Source organism: Mobula hypostoma, chromosome 19, assembly GCF_963921235.1.
Source record: "Mobula hypostoma chromosome 19, sMobHyp1.1, whole genome shotgun sequence".
Classification (NCBI taxonomy): Eukaryota; Metazoa; Chordata; class Chondrichthyes; order Myliobatiformes; family Myliobatidae; genus Mobula; species Mobula hypostoma.
This window is the reverse complement of record NC_086115.1, coordinates 12,217,740-12,237,667: the sequence shown is the minus strand read 5'-3', so window position 1 is coordinate 12,237,667 and position 19,928 is coordinate 12,217,740. Positions and strand designations below refer to the sequence as shown.

Here is a 19,928-nt window from a genome sequence, read left to right as displayed (position 1 = left end):
TCCCCCTCCCACTTTCAAATCCCTTACTCACTCTTCCTTCAGTTAGTCCTGACGAAGGATCTCAGCCTGAAACGTCGACTGTACCTCTTCCTAGAGATGCTGCCTGGCCTGCTGCGTTCACCAGCAACTTTGATATGTGTTGCTTTAATAAATATTTGTTTGTTTTTAAAACCTGACTCAATTTTATATTTGTTGTTGCTGGTCACGTGACACATCACACACTGATATGAAAGCACTAACGTCCTTGAATGGAACAGCTTTCAAAAAGGAAGAGATACAAGACAGTCCATCATGGGTAAAGTCCTCCCCCAGTGAGCACATCTACAGATCATAGAGTGCTGTCGCAGGAAAGCAGCATCCATCAGTTTGGACCCCCACCATCCAGGCCATGCTCTCTTCCCACTGCTACCATCAGGAACAAGGTGCAGGAGCCCCAGGATCCAAATCACCAGGTTCTGGAACAGCCATCAGGCTCTTGAACCAGAGGGGATATCTTCACTTGCTCATCACTGAACTGTTCCCACAACTTATGGACTTACTTTCAAGGACTCTTCACTTCATGTTCTTGATATTTATTACTTTATTATTATTATTTCTTTTTGTATTTGCATAGTTTGGCCTCTTTTGCAAATTACAGGAAGGATATTAATAAGGTTGAAAAGAGTGCAGAGAAGGTTTACAAGGTTGTTGCCGAGACTTGAGAAACTGAGTAACAGAGAAAGGTTGAATAGGTTAGGACTTTATTCCCTGGAGCGTAGAAGAATGAGGGGGGATTTGATAGAGGTATATAAAATTATGATGGGTATAGATAGAGTGAATGCAAGCAGGCTTTTTCCACTGAGGCTAGGGGAGAAAAAATCCAGAGGACATGGGTTAAGGGTTAAGGGTGAAGGAGGAAAAGTGTAAAGGGAATATTGGGGGGTGGGGGGCTTCTTCACACAGAGAGTGGTGGGAGTGTGGAATGAGCTGCCAGATGAAGTGGTAAACTTTTAACTTTAAAAAAACCTTGGACAGGTACATGGATGAGAGGGTTAGAGGGATATGGTCCAGGTGCAGGTCAGTGCAACGAGGCAGAAAAATGGTTCGGCACAGCCAAGAAGGGCCAAAAGGCCTGTTTCTGTGCTATAATGTTCTATGGTTCTATTAGTTGTTGGTCTGTCCTGTTGGGTGTGATCTATTGTGGTTTTTGTATGTTACTGTGAATGCCCACAAGAAAATGAATCTCAGGTTTGTATATGGTGACATATATGTACATTGATAATAAATTTACTCTGAACTTTTAACAGTACATTAAAAAAAACAGAGTGATGGTGAAGAGCAAAACCAGTACCTGATTCCATCTCCACCAGATATAGGTTGGTTCTGGAAAGCCCAGGTAGATTATCGCTGTTTCCTTAATGATATCCAGATTTAGGATCCGATAATTGTGCGGTTCCAAAGGGATCAGCTCGGGCACCGATTGCCAAAACCACAACTTCTGCCAAAGGCTCTGTAGAGAGAAAACAAGGCAAGATGGTGAAGTTTGTAAGTTTTCCTGCAAATCAGACCATCAGCCAATGTCACAGGGCCACCGATCAATCGGTCACAGGGACAACGTAGGAACTCCTTACAAACAGCGGCAGAATTGAACCCGGGTTGCTGGTGTGGTGAGGCATTATTCTTACCGCTAAGCTACCATGCTGTACCCTTGGACCCATAGTGCTCTAATCTATTTATAGCTGGGGACCTGTCTAAGTTGTGTTTAGACATCGTAATTGTACCCACCTCTACCTCCTCACCTAGCAGCTCACTCAGTGTGAAAACCCACCGCCCTCTCTGTGGACAGAGTTGCCCTCTGGATGCCTCCAAATCTTTTCCCTCTCACCTCAGACCAGTGTTATCTAATTTTAGATTCCACTATCACGGGGAAAAAAGAGCATGACCATTCACACTATCTACATCCCTCATGATATTACATACTTTGATAAATCACTCAGCCTTCTATACTATAGGGGAGAGTTCTTTGGTGTGCACATAATGGACGATCTTACCCAGACCCACAACACCTCCTCGCTAGTGAAGAAGGCTCAGCAGCGTCTACACTTTCCGAGGAGGTTGAAGGGATATAGCCTCAAGATTTGAGGGAGTAGCCCAATTCTCTGCCCAATGAAGCAGTGGAGGCTACCTCAGTAAATATGGCATGGTTGAGAGTGTGCTGACCTTTAGCATCACAACCTGGTAATCCAGCTGCAGTGCTGTCGACAAAAAAGCCTTGCAGAGGGTGGTTAGGGGAGCAGAGAAGGTTATTGGGGTCTCCCTACCTTCTGTACAAGACCTCTTTCAGAGCTGATGCCTCCAGAAGACACGATACATCATTAAAGACCCCTCACACCCTCTCCATGAACTGTTTGTTCTTCTGCCATCAGGCAAATGTTACAGGAGCATCAAAACTAAAACCACAAGGCTACTAAACAGCTTCCTCCCGCTGGCAGTCAGACTGCTAAATAGCTGCTCCACCTGACTCTGCTTTGGACATTTTTAACTTGCACTGGACACTTATAACTTGATTTTAACTGACATGCGGCTGTTGTGTTTTACCATTTATTGTTATGTTTATTATTTAGTGTTGCGTTTGTTATGTTATGATTGCACTGCTCCTGAGAAACGCTGTCTCATTCTGCCCTGCAGAGCTGATGTACGGTTAGAATGATAATAAAGTTTTTTGAATCTTGAATATTTAAGACAAGGTTGGATGGATTTTTGCACAGTAGGGGAATTAAGGGTTATGGGGAAAAGGCAGGTAGGTGGAGATGAGTCCATGGCCAGATCAGCCATGATCTTATTGAATGACGGAGCAGGTTCAATGAGCTAGATGGCCGACTCCTGCTCCTATTTCTTATAGACATGCAAGACTCCCTGCTCCCATTCTAACATCTTTCTACAGGAGTACCATCGAGAGTACTGCAAGGCCCTACAGAGGATAGTAATATCTGCCAAAAGGATCATCAGGGTCTCCCTCCCTACTAGTTGTGACATCACCCTTCACCCTCTGTATACAAAAGGTTGAATCCCACAATCTCTTTGACCCATGGCCATCGGGGAGGAGGTACAGGAGCATCAGGACTACGACTGCCAGTCTGGGCTACAGCTCCTTCCCTCAGGATGTGAGACGAAAGAATACCCTGCCACCATCAAAGTCTGATCACTAGGACAGCGAGCTGTTCACCTGTGCTATACACTACTTGCATTTTGAATAATACTTTATTAACTTATTAATAGCTTGGTTTATGTGGTGTGTGTGATATATGTTTTGTGGGTGCACCATGGTCGGGGGTTCGTTTGGTTCACATGTATGTATAGTCAGGTGACAATAAACTTGAACTTGAATTGAAAACAGGCCCAGTGTATCCAGTCTCTCCTTTAAGTATCTCCAGAGCCACTAATGTGCAGATGCCAGCAAGCAATACAGGCAGTAAATATTGGTCTTGGCAGTGATATTCACACCAGGACCAACAAACAAATTTTAAACATGTTGTTGCTAAGACTTTCCAACTCTGTCAGAACTAATTCAATTGATTATGTTAATCCCTTTTTCCATTTGGTAACATATCCAATGTTTGATTGATAAAAGAAGATGCAAAGTGCAGGGTTAGTGGCAGGATTCTTAGCATAGTAGAACAGAGGGATCTTGGATTGCTCAAAATAACCCAGCATGTTGATTGTGTGGTTAAGAAGGCGTATGATATGTTGGCCTTCATTAGTCAGGAGAATGAGTTCAAGCCATGAGATAATGTTGCCAGGAGACAGGGTCATAAAGAAAGCTTTTGACACATTGATCTTCAGTACGTTATGTTGAAGTTGTGTAAAACATTAGTGATGCCTAATTTGGAGTATTGTGTGCAATATGGTCACCTACCTACAGGAAAGATGTAAATAAGGTTGAAAGAGTACAGAGAACATTTACAAGGATGTTGCTGGGAAAGACTGAATAAGTTAGGACTTCATTCCTTAGAAAGTAGAGTAGATTTGATACAGTTATACAAAATTAAATAGAGTAAATGCAAGCAGGCTTTTTCCACTGAGGTTGGGTGCGTCTACAACCAGAGGTCATGGGTTAAAGGTGAAAGGTGAAACGGTTAAAGGGAACATGAAGGGAAACTTCTTCATTCAGAGAGTTGTGCAAATGTGGAATGAGGGGCCAGCACAAGTGATGCATAGGAGCTTGATTTCAATGGTTAACCAAAATTTGGATAAGTCCATGAATGGTAGGGGTATGGGAGGCTATGGTAATGGTGCAGGTCTCAACACTTTCATGAATCTCTGAAACTCACTGTTGTATCTGCTTGCAACACTCCTCCTATCAGCCTGTTCCAGGCCCCTGCCGGTCTCTGCACATCTCCTTTAAACTTTCCCCCTCTCTGCATATTCTCTGGTATTTGACCGTTGGAGAAAGATTTTGTCTACTCAATGCCTGTCATATTTTATAAACCTCTATCAGGTCTCCTCTCAGACTCCAGCACTCTGGGGGAAAGAACCCAAGTTTGTCTAATGTCTCCTTTTACTCAAACCCTCTAATCCAGCCAGCACCCTGGTGAAACTCGTCTGCACCCTCTCCAAAGCCTCCACCCCATTCCTGTAAATGGGGCAACCAGAAATTCACAAAATTCTCCTAGTGTGGCCCCCTTTTTATTTTTAAAACAGCAGCTTTACTCTTTACAAAGTTTCACGTTTGAAAGAAAAGGTACATTTCATCGGGGAACGGAAACACTTAGTCACCAGTGGCTCCTTTCGGACCATCGCCTTTAACCAAGTAAGGTCTGTGCATTTGAAGGGTGCCACAACCAACAACGAGTCTGGGTCGTACTCCTGAGGCAATTTGATAGCACCCTCTGGATACATAATGCGCAGAGTAGTCTTTGTGCCCACGTCTCGGGAATGATCTGACACTGGCCCGTTATTCAGCCTGATGGGGTAGAGACAGAGAATGGAACCTGTCATCACTAAAAACATTCCATAAGCTTGTACTAATCCAACGTTTTAACTTCACATTTAAACCCAAAACCCACATTTTGAAATCCCATAGAATAAATAACTTGATGCCAACATTTTGCATTGATGAACTATAAAGTGCTGATTTGTCATTAAAACAAAATGCACACAATTATTTTCCAGCAACTGCAATTTCCAGTGGACTAAAATATGGTTTGAAATTATATAAAGATAAGCAATTTCTAATAGCGTAAACAAATATTTCTCATAAAGCACAAAACATACGCTTAGAGAAAGAAAGGATTTCCCGATCCTGAATAACTGCACTCAGGCAATCAAGGGCCAAGGAGAAAGGGAGAAAGAATATGGCCCCTCGAGCCTGTTGACCTATTCAATGTGATCAAGTCCCAAGCCTCTGTCCCCTTTCTGTGTTTCTCCCCCCCACTCCCCAAGTGTGCTGGCAATCTAGCTGATTTCAGATTCAATTAATTACATCCAGTAAACCTCTGCTGTGACTGACAAGACAAGCGCTTCTGCAGATGCTGGAAATTCTGAGCAACAGACACAAAATGCTGGAGGAACGCGGCTGGTCAGGCAGCATCGGTGTTGGGGAATAAACAGTTGATGTTTCAAGCCGAGACCCTTCAGCAGGGTTTAGTGCAATTGCATTACACCGCCTGCGATCACTGATCAGGATTCAATTCGCAACGCTGTCTTTAAGGAGTTTGTATGTTCTCCCCGTGACTGTGTGGGTTTCCTCCGGGTGCTCTGGTTTCCTCCCACATTCCAAGAGACATAGAGAGTTGTGGGCATGGGTACCCTGGCGCCTGGAACGTGGGGACACTTGCACAATCCTCGCTGTTTCGATTTAATATAAACATTTCACTGTATGTTTCAATATTTTGACGTACATGTGATAAATAAAGTTCAGCTTTAGCTCTCTGAACTTGCCTGCCTCATGCCTAATGATACTGAGCTGTAATCGCGCTCTAGCGAGACACCGCCTTGGTGAAAGGCTGGTCACCTGATCACGATGCTGTGCCGGTCGATGAATGGGCCCAGTCTGCTGCCGGCCAGGATGCCTCCATTGCCCACCACGATGCACCTCTTGCAGCCCGACGGCACCAGTTCCTCCGGAATCCCCCCGGAAGATTGTGGCAGCAGCTCAGCTGCTTCCTGAAGCTGTTCCTCGCAGCCTCGGAACCCGAACGGAGGCCCGTAAGTTCGGCCGCCAAACAGCGCGCTCGAGCCTCGGCCCACAAACACTGGGATGCTGCCGAGCGGTTTCCCGGGATACAGCTTGGAGAGCTTGGACCGGCTGAAGTTTGACTTACACCGGCTGGAGACGATCCTCTGGCTTTTGTTGTGGAGCTGCTGCAGAGAGGGAGGGGCAAGAGCGAGGGAGGGAGGGGGTGGAGAGTGGGAGGGTGAGGGAGGGAGGGGAATGGAGGGGGAAGGGCAGAGGTGGAGTGGATACAGAGGGGGGAAGAGGGGGAGGGGAAAGAGAAGGAACAAAGGAAGAAGGACAGGGTGATGGAGAAGGAGGGGAGTGGAGGGGCAAGTTGATTGGGAGAGGATGTGTAGAGGGAGAATAGGGGAGGAAGTGGGAGAGGGGTGGGAGGAGAGGGGAGAGAAGGTAGAAGACTTTTAATTAGAAGATAGAAACGTACAACACGTGATTACACTCTTCAGCCATCAATGTCTATGCAGACTATGATGCCAACTTAAACTAATTCCATCTGCCTACACATCTCTGTCCATTCTGTGCAAGTGCCTGTCTAACTACCTGTGAAATGTCACTGCTGAATCCATTCCCACCACCTCAGGGACCCTGTGATGTACCGCTTCGTGAGATGTGCCGGTGTGTGTGCCCACAGCTCTGTCGTTCTTTGCGGCTACGTGCTGCACCGTTGGTAGAACAGGCCGTGATGTATCCAGATAGAATGCTGGAAGCTCACCCAAAGTGGCGAGAACTGCGCATGGAGTCAGTGGAGGGGAGGCTGATTTTCGTTGTCGACTGGGCTGTGTTCACAACCGTCTGTAGTTTGTTACAGTCCTGGGCAGAACAGCTGCCACACCAACGTGTGACATATCTAGGTAGGATGCGTCCTGCGGCGCGTCTGCAAAACTTGGTGACGTGCCAAATTTCCTTCGCCTTCCGAAGAAGTAGAGGTGCGCCGTGCTTTCTTGGCCTTGGCCTCGATCTCTGAGGAGGGAGGCTGTGAGCGGGAGTGTGCAAAGTGATGGAGTGAGGAGGCCAGCGCAGGGAGAAGGCTGCCCTACCTCACGGTGCGTACACCCACTTGCTCCTGGAACGCTGGAGAGAAGAACCAGAGCAGGGAGCAGGCCAAATGGTCCACGCGGATCTCCCAGTGAGGTTGGGGCTCTGCCTTCACCCACAACCCTTAACCAACTGCGTCCTGGGTGTTTCATTGCTGAGTAATGTGGAGGTACCACTACACGGGATGGGAAGAAGCTGCGGAGGTTTGTAACTCAGCCTTCTCCATCATGGGCAGAAGCCTTCCCGGTATCCCGTGCGATCAGATTTCTGAACAGTCCGAGAACCCATGCACAAGTTCTCAATATTTTTGCTCTCTTTTGCACTATTTATTTTTTAGATATTCTTACTGTGATTTATAATCATTTTTATGTCTTGTACTATGCTGCTGCCACAAAACAGCTTACTTCACAACACAAAATAATCTGCAGATGCTGTTGTCAAAGGAACACTCACGATGCGCTGGAGGAACTCAGCAGGTCAGTCAGCATCGGTTGAAAAGATCAGTCGACGTTTCGGGCCGAAACCCTTCGTCAGGACTGAAGGAAGAATTTTGGGGAGGGTTTAGAAGAATGCTGGTAGTTGAAAAAAAACAGTAATTGAAAGACAAAGGGGTGGGGGAGGGGAAGCAGGGAGGTGATTGGCAGGAGAACAATGTGCAGTAGTAGAAGGAGGCGGAACATGTGAACAGCCCCTTGGTAAATTCCTGCCAATCACCTCCCTGCTTCCCCTCCCCCACCCCTTTGTCTTTCAAATTACTGCTTTTTTTCAACTACCAGCATTCTTCAAACCCTTCCCAAACTTCTTCCTTCAGTCCTGACGAAGGGTTTCGGCCCGAAACATCGACTAATCTTTTCAACCGGTGCTGACTGACCTGCTGAGTTCCTCCAGCGCATTGTGAGTGTTACTTCACAATATATTTAGGGCATGAAGGGATACAGGAAGAAGGCAGGAGACTGGGGCTGAGAGGGAAATTGGATCAGCCTTGATGAAATGCTGGAGCAGACCTGATGGGCCAAATGGCCGAATTCTGCTCCTGTATGTTATGGTCTTATACTTCAGTGATGAATAACCTGAATAGTACACGGAATTCAGGAGGAATCTGGCAGGTCAGACAGCATCTATGGAGGGGGATAGACATTCGATGTTTTAAGCCAAGACCCTTCATTAGAACCCTTCTTCCTGAGTCCTGATGAAGGGGCTGGCCCCAAATGTTGATTGTTCATTCCTCTCCATAGGTGCTGCCTGACCTGCTGAGCTCCTCCAGCAATTTGTGTGTGTCACTCTGGATTTCCAGCATCTGCAGAAACTCTCATGCTGTTTATAATCAACCTGATTCTGATTCTTGTAGAGTGAAACTCTTGCACTAAATACCAATGCCACCAGGGTACGCCTCAGTGCCAACCCTTGGACTCATCTATCTTCATCGTCATGGTGCTCGCCCCTGCCCCTGCAACCTCCCTCTCCCCTGCGACGGCCAGACCGAGCCCGGGCTTCCTACGTACCGCGATGCTGCCGGTCCACATGCTGTAATCCCTCCGGACATCCCGCCGCTTCTGGTAGGCCGGGAATAGCAGGAGAAGGTAGCACACAGCCAGGAGCGATAGTGACGCCAACAGGGACCGTGACCTGGAGGGGCAAGGAGCAGCACCAGGGTGAGGGGAGTGTGGAGGCACTGGGATATTTACACTGAAAGCTGAATGAAGTCACCAAAGCCAAGCACTGCAAAATACATTTAAACTGGGAAGGCCTAGATAGCTACGGGACAGGTGCTGGTGAATGGGATAGATTTTAGTCTAGGTGGTTAGCATAGCATTATGGGCTGAAGGGCCTGCTTTTGTGCTGATTGAGTCAATGACCGTAGATAAAGACAACTACCAAACACGGATGCTCAGAGGAGAAGGACAAGATGGCAAGCAGCACAGTATAGGTCCCACGCACGAAATGCTGGTGGAACTCTGGTGGAATGCTGGAGCAGCGATGGGAGGGGTGGAGAAATGGACACTGCAGGCTGAGACTCTGCACCGAGACTGAGAGATAGCCAGTATAAAAAGTGGAGAGAAAGGGGAGAGGAGGAAAGAGCTGGGAGGGGATGGGTGGATCCAGGTGAGGAGGGATGATGGAAGAGGGGAGAGTGGGAACGGTGACAGAGGCTGGGAAGTGATGGGTGGATCCAGGTGAGGAGGGATTATGGGCAGATGGAGGAGGGGAGAGTGGGAACAGTGACAGAGGCTGGGAGGTGATGGGTGGATCCAGGTGAGGAGGGATGATGGGTAGATGGAGGAGGGGAGAGTGGGAACAGTGACAGAAGCTGGGAGGTGATCGGTGGATCCAGGTGATAATGGATAATGGGCAGATGGAAAAAGGGAGTGTGGGATTAGCCACAGAGGCTGAGAAGTGATGGGTGGAGGTGACAAAAGGCTGCAGATGGTGAAATGTGATGGGAAAGGAAGGTGGAGCATGGAATCAAGTGAGGGAGGTGGGGAGGGCAGATGGGAACGGGCGAGGGCAGTGTGTGCCTGATAGGACGATGGGGTGGGGGAGGGGAATGAAACAGGATGGTGGGGGCTGGGAAGGGTGTAGGAGGAACTAGGTAGATCAGGAGGAGAATGAAAAGTGTCAGACCTCCCCTAGTACCCCCCCCCCACCTGAAGCCTGTCACCTCTTGCTCCACCACATTCCTTTACGCTGGCTTTCTCCCTTCTACTCTTTCAGTCCTGATGAAGGGTCTCGACCCAAAACATCAACAGTCCAGTTCCTTCCACAGATGCTGCCCAACCTCGTGTCTCCACAACACATCTCCCCCCGCGGCTTACCATTCCTGAGAGCTTTAATGTCTGCTCTCCCTCACTGCTCCACCCTGTTCAGTTCTTTAATTCAGTCTAAAACGTGTTAAGACTTAGATGTTTTATTTCGATGAGGAAGCACAGTACAGGCGCTTCCAGCCCATCGAGCTCTCACTGCCCAGTTAACCGACTAACCTGCGCAACTTTGAAGTGCAGAAGAAACGTGGGGCGCTTGAAGGAAACCACACTGTTACAGGGAGAAACTACAAAAGATCTACTGATGAACTTTATCTGTCACAGGCATATCAAAACACTGAAGAATACAGTGAAATGCATTGTTTGGGTAGAAGATGTGCTGGGCACGGCCCACATAGTCGCCATGATTCCGCCACCGCAACTGACTAACCCTGACCGTACACCTTCAGCATGTGGGATGAAACTGGAGCACCTGTAGGAAAAGCTCGTGGTCATGGGGAAAACATAAACTCCTCACCGACAATGGCAGAATTGAAGTTCAATGTTCAAAATATATTATCAAACTCTGTATACATTATACAACCTTGAGATTCAGCTCTTTACAGGCTGCCACGAAGCAAGGAAACCCCCAAAAGAACCCATTAAAAAAACCGTCAAACACCCGACGCACAGAGCGAAATAAAAGACAAATCGTGCAAACAATGGAAGTAAGTAAACAGCATTTAGAATGATAGTGATTTCTCAGACATGAACCCGGAACAGTCCACGGCCTCTGATTTATACTTGTGCGTACTAGCCTACGCCGTAGCCTGCGCAAGTGGCCTACGCCGTTGTGAGCATTTATACTTGTGCGTTGGTGTGTCTGCATCGCTCTGCAATTCACTGCCAAAATGCTAGTTGGCGGTGGGGTTTCTATGCCACGGTGTTGAGTTTCTTCATGTTGAAACTCAACACGAAGAAACTCAAACTTCAAACAATGGCGACTGAAACTGAAGGAGGGTGAATTTTCTGTGTTTGTCCGGCCGCTGAGAGACATGGACGAGGAAATGCATTTCAAATATTTTTGGATGTCGGCAGGTAGATTTGAAGATTTGGTTCATCGTCTCCAACCATTTATTTCACATCAGTGTACGCACAGTATACTCAGAGACTGGCAATCACCATTCGAGTTTTAGCTTCAGGTGGAAGTCAACAGGCTGTAGCAGCTAGCTACAAACTGGCGTCAAGCACAGGGTCCTCCATAATTTCGGAGGTCTGTAAAGCTTTATGGAAAGCATTGCAGCCAGAGTTCCTTCCCTACCCTTCAGTCGCCCATTGGGAAGCTACTGCAGCGTACAAGAAAATGTGATGCTACCAAGCTGACCAATCATAGTTGTTTCGGTCTGCGTCGTCGCAACGCGTAGTTACATTTTAGGAGAGGTGCGCGTTAGGCTATGGCGTAGGGTTTGGCATAGAGTACAGCGTAGAGTACGTGGTTACACCGTACCTTACGGTGTACTTTTGATGCACAATTATAAATCAGCCTCTCAGTGTGTGGTGTTATATCATCAGCAACAATGAATATAGAACTGAGTCAGGGTTTATAAACAAACATAAACATTTATTAAACTCTGCTCAACACTAGTGGAAAAGTAAACAAACGACTAACTTAACTGGAAGTTAACTGCTATACGGCATTTAACAAACAGCCAAGCTCTGGAACAGATCTTAAAGTGGTAAATTCAAAAGTCCAAGTGATTTATACAGTCAATAAGGAAAGACTTCCCTGAAAACTGATTTCTTCGAAGACGTGATGTTACTGCTGATCCCAGCCGAGAGATGCCTTGTCCAAAGAATTCACGATGAAGGAAATAAAGCGGCTTAAAGGAACTGACCTTTTTCCTGGAGGGTGAACACTGACAAACCTTCCTGATCTTGCAGGGGTTATCTCAGATGCAGGCCACTATTCCCGAATGAAGATTCAATAAGGTCGATCCTTTATAAAACCACCGAACGACACCAACTTTACTCAATCCTTTGGGTTCCCGTACTTTAGTAAGGTCTTCACTCTCCAATACTAGACTGTAAAGGTAAACCAAACGTGCAACAAACAAAAACTGGCAGCGCCTGGTGAAACTGCTGGCACAACGTTTTTGTACCTTACAATAGAAAGTAAAAACTCCACTTTAAAACAAAACTGCGTCATGAGACGAATACGCAGTATAACGAAGTAACTAACGAATTAGCTGACGAATTAACTGTGTGACAACAGGGGTTTCCCCTATATATACCTGTTGAGAACATGCCACCACATGACCTCACACTGGCGGGAAAGTTACATCATGTGACCTCACACTGGCAGGAAAATTACATCACGGCACCATCACAAGACCATTACATCATGCTCACAAGATACTCAATTACATCATGGTCATAAGACAGTCACAGGGTACCCACGAGGTATGTAACAGTGGCAAAATTATCATGGCGGAACCCTGGAGCAGTCCACGGCCACAGCCTCAGTGCGGTGGACAGTGAGCAAACAGCGCAGGAGCAGTGAGCAGAACCGCTCCGACCCTTGCCTCTGGTCCCGACACCCCGCCATTTTAATCCCTCCAGCCCAGCGTTTAAATTGTTCAAATATCGGGTCGTTCCTCGCTCTAGGACCAGGTCCTGTCGCATTGATACACTCTGGGCCTGGACCCCTCCCGCATCTACCTGACCTTTCCAGATCGGCCTGGTGCTTAGGTCAATCAAACCTCGCTCTCGGTTTAGGTAGAAGGGCCTCGAGTCTGCCCCTCCTCTGCTCCGACTTTGCTCCCCTTGGCTTATGCCTTGGACCTGGTTTGCTGGTGCAGTAACCCGAAGAACCCAATTAGAAAAAGAAAGACCCACAACCACCGCGCAGAGAAAGAGGGAAATAAAACACCCATCATGCAAACAATGGAAACAAGCGACAGCAGTCCGAACCAAACTGAGTCCTTAGATCTGCTCCACCAAGCAGCCGGAGTAGGCGCAAGCCTCGATTTCAGTCCATCATATCAGTGGGACAAAAACACCGATATACGTAATTGATTTACTTGTTTATTTATTATGTATTATTTTATTTTCTCTCTCTCTCTGCTAGATTATGTATTGCATTGAACAACTGCTGCTAAGTTAACAAATTTCGCGCCATGCCGCTGATAGTAAACCGGATTCTGAAACTCGCAGAGGTGACAGTCGCCGGAGAGAGGAATTTATTGATTTTATTTTTTGTATTTGTAGAGTTTGTGGTCTTTTGCACAATGCTTGTTTGTTTGTCCTACCCAGCTGCAGCTTTTCATTGATACTGTTCCATTTCTCTGTATTTACTATGAATGCCCGCAGGAAAGTAAACCTCAGGGGTTGTTCATGGTGACGTATAGGTACTTTGATAATAAATTGGCTTTGAACATTCAGCTGTGGAGGCCAAGTCACTGGATACAGAGTGGGCCAGCCTGTGGCGTAGTGGTTTACGGTGTCAGTGATGGCGATTGGCGTTCGGGTTTCACTGCGGTCTGTAACGAGTCTGTATGCGCTGCCCGAGACCACATGGGCTTCCTCTGGTTTCCTTCCACATTCCAAAAGACATACGGGTCGGGGTTAGTAAGTTGTGGGCATGCTCTGTTAGTGCCGAACGCATGGCGACACTTGCCGGCCGCCCCCAGCATGTCCTCGAACTGTGCTGGTCGTTGACGCAAATGTCGCCTTTTTCACTCTCTCTCCCCAGCACCCACACAGTCTCTTATTCTCTATTTCGATACAGTATACGTGTGATGAATAAAGCTAATTCTTCCCCCCTAATCTTGTGTATTTAAAGTGGAGTTTGACAGGTTTGTGCTCAGTAAGGGAATAAAATGTTTCCATGAGAAGGCAGGAGAATGAGAGGGATTGAGGGGGAAAAAAAAAATCACCCATGATAGAATAGAACATACTTGGTGGGCTGAATGGCCTGACTCTGCTCCTATGTCTTATTGGGGGGGGGAGAAGAAAGTTAGAGGCAGAGGCTTCTAGATGATAGGTGGAACTGTTTAAGGAAGGGGTGACAGGCAGGTGGGGAAGGACATAGGAGGTGAGGGCTGTAGGCGAAATAATCCCGCAAGATCGGTAGGTGTGTGAGGGTCAGAGGTTTGGATTCTTCCTTTTGAGGTTACTTTGTTTACCTCCCACTGAAGCAGCTTCTGTACAGATCCATCCTCATGGGGTGCTCAACTGAGTCAGAAACCTGGAATAAACACGTAGAAAAAGACAAAGAGCTTTAAATAATCGGTCCCGCTCCGTGTGCTGAATTGTTCAGTCTGACCCCGCACTGATTAGCTACTTAAATTCATAATCCAGCACGGGCCAATGCACAGGCTGCGCCGGAGACCCGAGTTCGGTCCGCACTTCGGGTGTTGTCGGTGTGTTCACACCTTCTCCCTAGGCTTTCTCTAGGTCAGGGGTTCACAACCTTCTGTTATGCCATTAAGCCAGGGGGACCATGGACTCCAGGTCACAAACCCCTGCCCTAGGTGCTCTGGTAACTGCACACAACCCCAAGCTGTAATAGCGTCACACTAACCTTTACGCTACCACGGCTCCAGCACCTGTTAACATCTCATCCTATTACAATGGAGAATTAAAAAAATGAATTTTTACTACAAATCATAAGGGCCTGGGTGAGGTTACACACAGACATTTGTGTACATGTTTGTTTGTATTTAATCCTCATGAGGAGACTGAAGAGAGTGATTCTAGTTTGGAGTGGGTTACTTCACGAGGTGTTCCACAGGGATGTGTTCTGGTATCACTATCCTTTGGGAATCTTACAAATGACTTGGATGAGGAAGTGGATGGTTGGGCTAGCAAGTTTGCAGATGATACGATGATTAGTGGAGTTGTGGGTACAGTAGAAGGTTACCACAGGACTTAGACAGACCCAGGCGCAGAGCTGGGTGGGGAATTAGCAGATGGAGTTCACTCTGGAAAATTGTGAAGTGATACACTTTGGAAGGTTGAACTTGAAGGTTAATCACAGCATGGAAGAACAGAGGGATCTTTGTGTCCACGACCACAGATCTCTCAAAGTCCCTTCAGTATTAGCCTTACTACCTTTGTTGAACAGTAGAACAGCAATTGCCACCCTGTGGTGCTCTGGGACGAATCCTGTGGCCAGGATGGATGCAAACATCATCAAAGCCACAGCAATCTCTTCCCTTGCTTTCCATGGTAACTTGGGGTATTTCCCATCCAGCTCAGGTGACCAGTGTTTTTCTAAAGCTGCCTTTTTCCTAATCTTGCCATGCTCCAGCACAGTAGCCTGTTTAACACTGATCTCACATTTGTCATACTCCCTCTCTCTGCTGAACACTAAAACAAAGTATTCACTAAAGTTTTCCCCAACTCCTTATCTCCAGACAAATTTCCCCTTTTACCCCTGATTGTCCTACCCTCATTCTAGTCATCCTCTTGTTCTTCACTTGTAGAACACCTTGCCATTTTCCTTAATTCTACTTTCCAAGATCTTCCTTCTCACTCCCCTTCTAGCTCTCCTAAGTCCCTTCATACACTTCTTGACCTTATAACTCTCAAGAGTCTTGTCTGATCTGTGCTTACGTTTGCTTCTTTCTTCCTCTTGTCTCAATGTTACACATGTGACGACAAACCAAGTTATCAGAAGATCGATGCTGATGAGAGAGATAAGAGAGACAATGGAGAAACATTCAAAATGCTAATAAGAGAGAAGAGAGAGATTAACGAGAAAGAAACACATTTCAGAATATTGACAGACCAGTTGCTTTGAACCTGAACTGTTTGAAGTTTGATGGACAGGCGATACTCCAGCAGGGGGATAAAAAGAACAGGTTCGCTAAGGCACGACACACACCACGAGATCACGAGATAACGAGACTCTGGAAGAGCAGTGTGCCCCCACAAGTTGGTGCCAATTTAGAGGTCTGGTCGTGGGAACCGACCATAGATGCACAGGGTGAAAAGGTACGATCGGCAGGAACCTGGTGTGTGTGTCCACCCTTGCCTGGGTGCCGGGTTCACCGCGGAAGAACGGTCGTATCCGGAGCAGAGGGGTCACAGTTGGTGACCACAGAAGACATAAAAAAGGGTCCGCCCGAAAGCCAACTGCGAAGAACATCAAAGGTCTGCTGAATCAGATTTGAATATCTCTATCTCTCTCTCTCTAACGGCACAACAGCGATTACTGTGAACTGTACTCAGCTGAACTGAACTCTGCGTCACTTGAGACTGATCATTTTACCCCTAGACTGCGATAGAGCTTGGTTGATTCCTATTACCCTAGTTCTGTCTACATGTGTGTTTTATCATTGCTAATCTGTTGCATTTATATCCTTACGATTAGAGTACTGTGTTACTTATTTCTTTAATAAAACTTTATTAGTTTCTGTTAAACCAGACTCCAACTAAGTTGTCCATTTCTGCTGGTTTGGCAACCCAGTTACGGGGTACGTAACACACCACATCCCCTTCACCTTCCTTTTCAGTGGGACAAACCTATCCAGAGCCCCATGCAAGTGCTTCCTAAACAGTACCCACACCTCTGCTCTACATTTCCCAATACATCCTTCCCCCAATTTACGTTGCTAAGATAGATAGATAGATAGACAGACATACTTTATTGATCCCGAGGGAAATTGGGTTTCATTATAGTTGCACCAACCAAGGATAGAGTATAAACATAGCAATATAAACCCACAAATAATTAAATAATATGTAAATTATGCCAGATGGAAATAAGTCCAGGACCAGCCTGTTGGCTCCGGGTGTCTGACCCTCCAAGGGAGGAGTTGTAAAGTTTGATGGCCACAGGCAGGAATGACTTCCTATGATGCTCTGTGTTGCATCTCGGTGGAATGAGTCTCTGGCTGAATGTACTCCTGTGCCCAACCAGTGCATTATGTAGTGGATGGGAGACATTGTCCAAGATGGCATTCAACTTAGACAGCATCCTCTTTTCAGACACCACCGTCTGAGAGTCCAGTTCCATCCCCAGAACATCACTGGCTTTACGAATGAGTTTGTTGATTCTGTTGGTGTCAGCTGCCCTCAGCCAAATTCCTGCCAAATACCATTGTAAATAGCCCTCTCGCAATTAAGTACTTTCCTATACCATCTGCTCCTATCCCTGTCCAAGACCATGGTTAAGGTCGGGGAGTTGTGGTCACTGTCTTCAAAATGCTCACCCACCATAAGATCTGTCACCAGGTTCAGAAAGAACCACGGTCAGATCAACCACGACATTATTGAACGATACGGTTTCGCTCCTTTCTTCTACTCTGTCTTGAGAAGACCCCGTTTCATACGTGTTAATTTAAGACGCCGAACAAACAGATCTCCTAAGGAAAAGCTTATCGGCTGTGCCCTGCCCTGTCCTCAGAGATGCCACAGATTAAAGCATCCCATCCGAGAACATTGCATGCACCGATGGAATGCTAAGCAGACCGGTGCAGGTTTAAAGATAGGCTCCTCTAAGAGTGGACTTGAAGTTCCTCCAGCACTTGCATGTGTTGCTCGGGGTTTCCAGTATCTGCAGATTCTCTTGTGTTTACAAGAGTGGGCGATGCACTCATTATTCGCTAATTATTAGCGAATGACATGCGCAGTAGATATACATGAAATCATTGCGTTTGAACTCCTTTCTGAGAGTCATAGAAGCATGGCGGTTAGCGTAACGCTATCGTGGTGCCAAACGAACCGGGTTCTTCTCCTTCTTGTGTTGTTTTATGGCGGCTGGCAAACCAGTTTTAAGGTGCATTACCTGCTAGACTGGAATGTGGACCGTTGGATAAACAGGAGAAGGGAAAATAACTGCATTCCCTGTATTCTATACAATAAACCCGAGTCTTTCAGATACCCCATGATAATGAACCGGGTTTAATTCCATTGCTGTCTGTAAGGAGTTTTTACATTCACCCCGTGATGGTGGAATTTCCAGTCTCCACCCACATTCCCAAAACGTACGGATTAGTGGATTAATTGGTCACGTGGGCGTTATTGGGTGGTGTGGCCTCAGTAAGGTTTAGTTTGGTTTTTAATCATTCTCACGGGGAGTAGTGCGCCCGTGGCGGTACAGTGGTGTAGAGTGCGTCAGGATTATGTAACGGTTAGCAGAATGATTTACAGTACCAACAATCGGACTTCGATTCCAGCTTCTCCCTGTGACCGTGTGGGGTTTTTCGCGGGCGCTCCGGTTTTCCTCCCAGGTTCCGAAGCCATAGGAGTTAGGGTTATGAAGTTTTGTGCATGCGATGTCGGTGCCGGAAATGTGGCGCTAACTGCGGCTTCTCCCGGTGCATCCCCTGATTGTGTATGTTTCGACGTGAACGTGACAAATAAAGCCAATCTTTAAGTCAATGTCCCCATATTTTGAAGGTAGACAGGACTGCAGTGTTTCTGGGGGCGGGGGACTGTGCTCTGCTTTAAATAGTACATGGGTACTTAACATAAGTAACAAGTATCTGTGTCTCCTACTTGACCCAACTACTTGCCAAGCCTCGGAGAAGCATCTCAGGAAGGATTATCGTTCACCGAGGCGCAATGTGTAAACCGGCGTTATCTACACCTACAGCAGCGAGTTTCGTAACCCATTGAGCTAACTTGCAAAGGACCAATCTATAAAGGTGAATGTTCAAAGCAAAGACCCGTAATTCTGTGGCACAAGTGTAGTTGCCTGGCTGCAGAAGTTTGTCTGATGAAGTCATTAGAAGCTCAATAATACGGAATGCATTCACCATGACAACTGCATTGCCCGCGGTTAGCGCAGCAAAGAAGCACAACGGTGAGCAAAAAAAAACACGCTTTCCAGCGTTAGCTGTAAGATCCCCCGTGACTGAGTTACCGCCCCACATTCCAAAGATGTGCGGGTAGGGTGAGTGAGTTGGCGTGCTATGCTGGCTGCCCAGCACAAACTTCACCGATTTGATGCAAACAACTCAATTCAATTTTTTTCCCCCCATGCACCATGTTCCTAAACTAATCTTTATTCCGAGGACCTGCGTAAATAAAGCGATACAGCGTAAACGTTTCCACGGAGCACTCACCTCCTTAGAGACACGGTAAGGCGTTCACCGCACTCCCCAGGTATCCATTAGAAACAAAATCCACCCTTACCTGATATTGGTGTCCATCACAGCAATACTTATTCACGCAATATTGCACGAACAAACCTGGGTTCAATTGTAAGATGTCGTCCCAGTTGCTGGATAGCCCATCAAGTTGCCTCTTCAATCCCACTTGGAATAGATTTACCACAAAATATCTTCCCTGAGCGCTAGAGGCAGGTCTCAGTTCATAACATGAATAATATATGAACGTTGACAATTATAAACAATTTGGCAGCAGGCTAAACCTGTCAAGTTACAGCTGTTTGTCCACGTACCTACTACCTTCTAGGGGCGTGTGTCTGGAATGACTCCCGATCGAATCGAACTAGTAGGTTTTTCTCTCTAAATTCCCTTTAATGAATGATTAACGTCTGCCAAAACATTCGATTAGCTGTCAAATATTAAACCACAAGCTACCTCCGGCTCCTGGGATTTTGCCATCCAAGCAGCTGGTTTCTTTGTTATTGTCCCTAGGATCTATATGATAATATTATTTTTTGCCTAAAACTGTCCAGATTTAGAGGTAAATTTGCCTGGTCCGGCTCCAAACTTTTTTCTTATCTTGTGACAGGGTTCCAAATGTCTCGGAGGGGTTGAGAGCGAGGTAGAGAACGGACTGTGACTGATGACCGAGCGCGAACCCATGATTGGCTCAAATTATCGACCAACTTGTCGATTAAAGAGCCAAACAAGATTTAAATCAACGAGTGGGATGGAAGGCGTGCCTTCTAAACCCCCGTCTGACCAATATCCCGCTCCCTCTCATTCGCTGCTGCCGGAGTAAGGTGCAGGAGTCCTGGGTCT

At 46.7% G+C, this 19,928-nt stretch overlaps 1 protein-coding gene across 9 annotated transcripts in view; it reads right to left on the bottom strand.

Annotated features, from left to right (window-relative positions):
* Positions 1–19,458, bottom strand: part of LOC134358823 (lactosylceramide alpha-2,3-sialyltransferase-like) — a 38,448-nt gene extending 18,990 nt beyond the window's left edge. For 3 of the 9 annotated variants that reach the window (XM_063071351.1, XM_063071359.1, XM_063071358.1), the window contains exons 1-7: positions 19,188–19,422; positions 15,604–15,674; positions 14,172–14,233; positions 8,752–8,875; positions 5,993–6,342; positions 4,756–4,942; positions 1,331–1,489 (exon numbers count right to left, since the gene is read on the bottom strand). In XM_063071351.1, the coding sequence (XP_062927421.1) occupies positions 1,331–1,489; positions 4,756–4,942; positions 5,993–6,342; positions 8,752–8,875; positions 14,172–14,209 (858 nt within the window). In that variant the 5' untranslated portion in view covers positions 14,210–14,233; positions 15,604–15,674; positions 19,188–19,422. Of the gene's footprint in view, positions 1–1,330; positions 1,490–4,755; positions 4,943–5,992; positions 6,343–8,751; positions 8,876–14,171; positions 14,234–15,603 lie in introns of all 9 variants that reach the window. The other 6 variants (XM_063071354.1, XM_063071353.1, XM_063071357.1 and 3 more) reach the window with 6 other exon arrangements.
* Between the last annotated feature and the right edge of the window lie 470 nt (positions 19,459–19,928).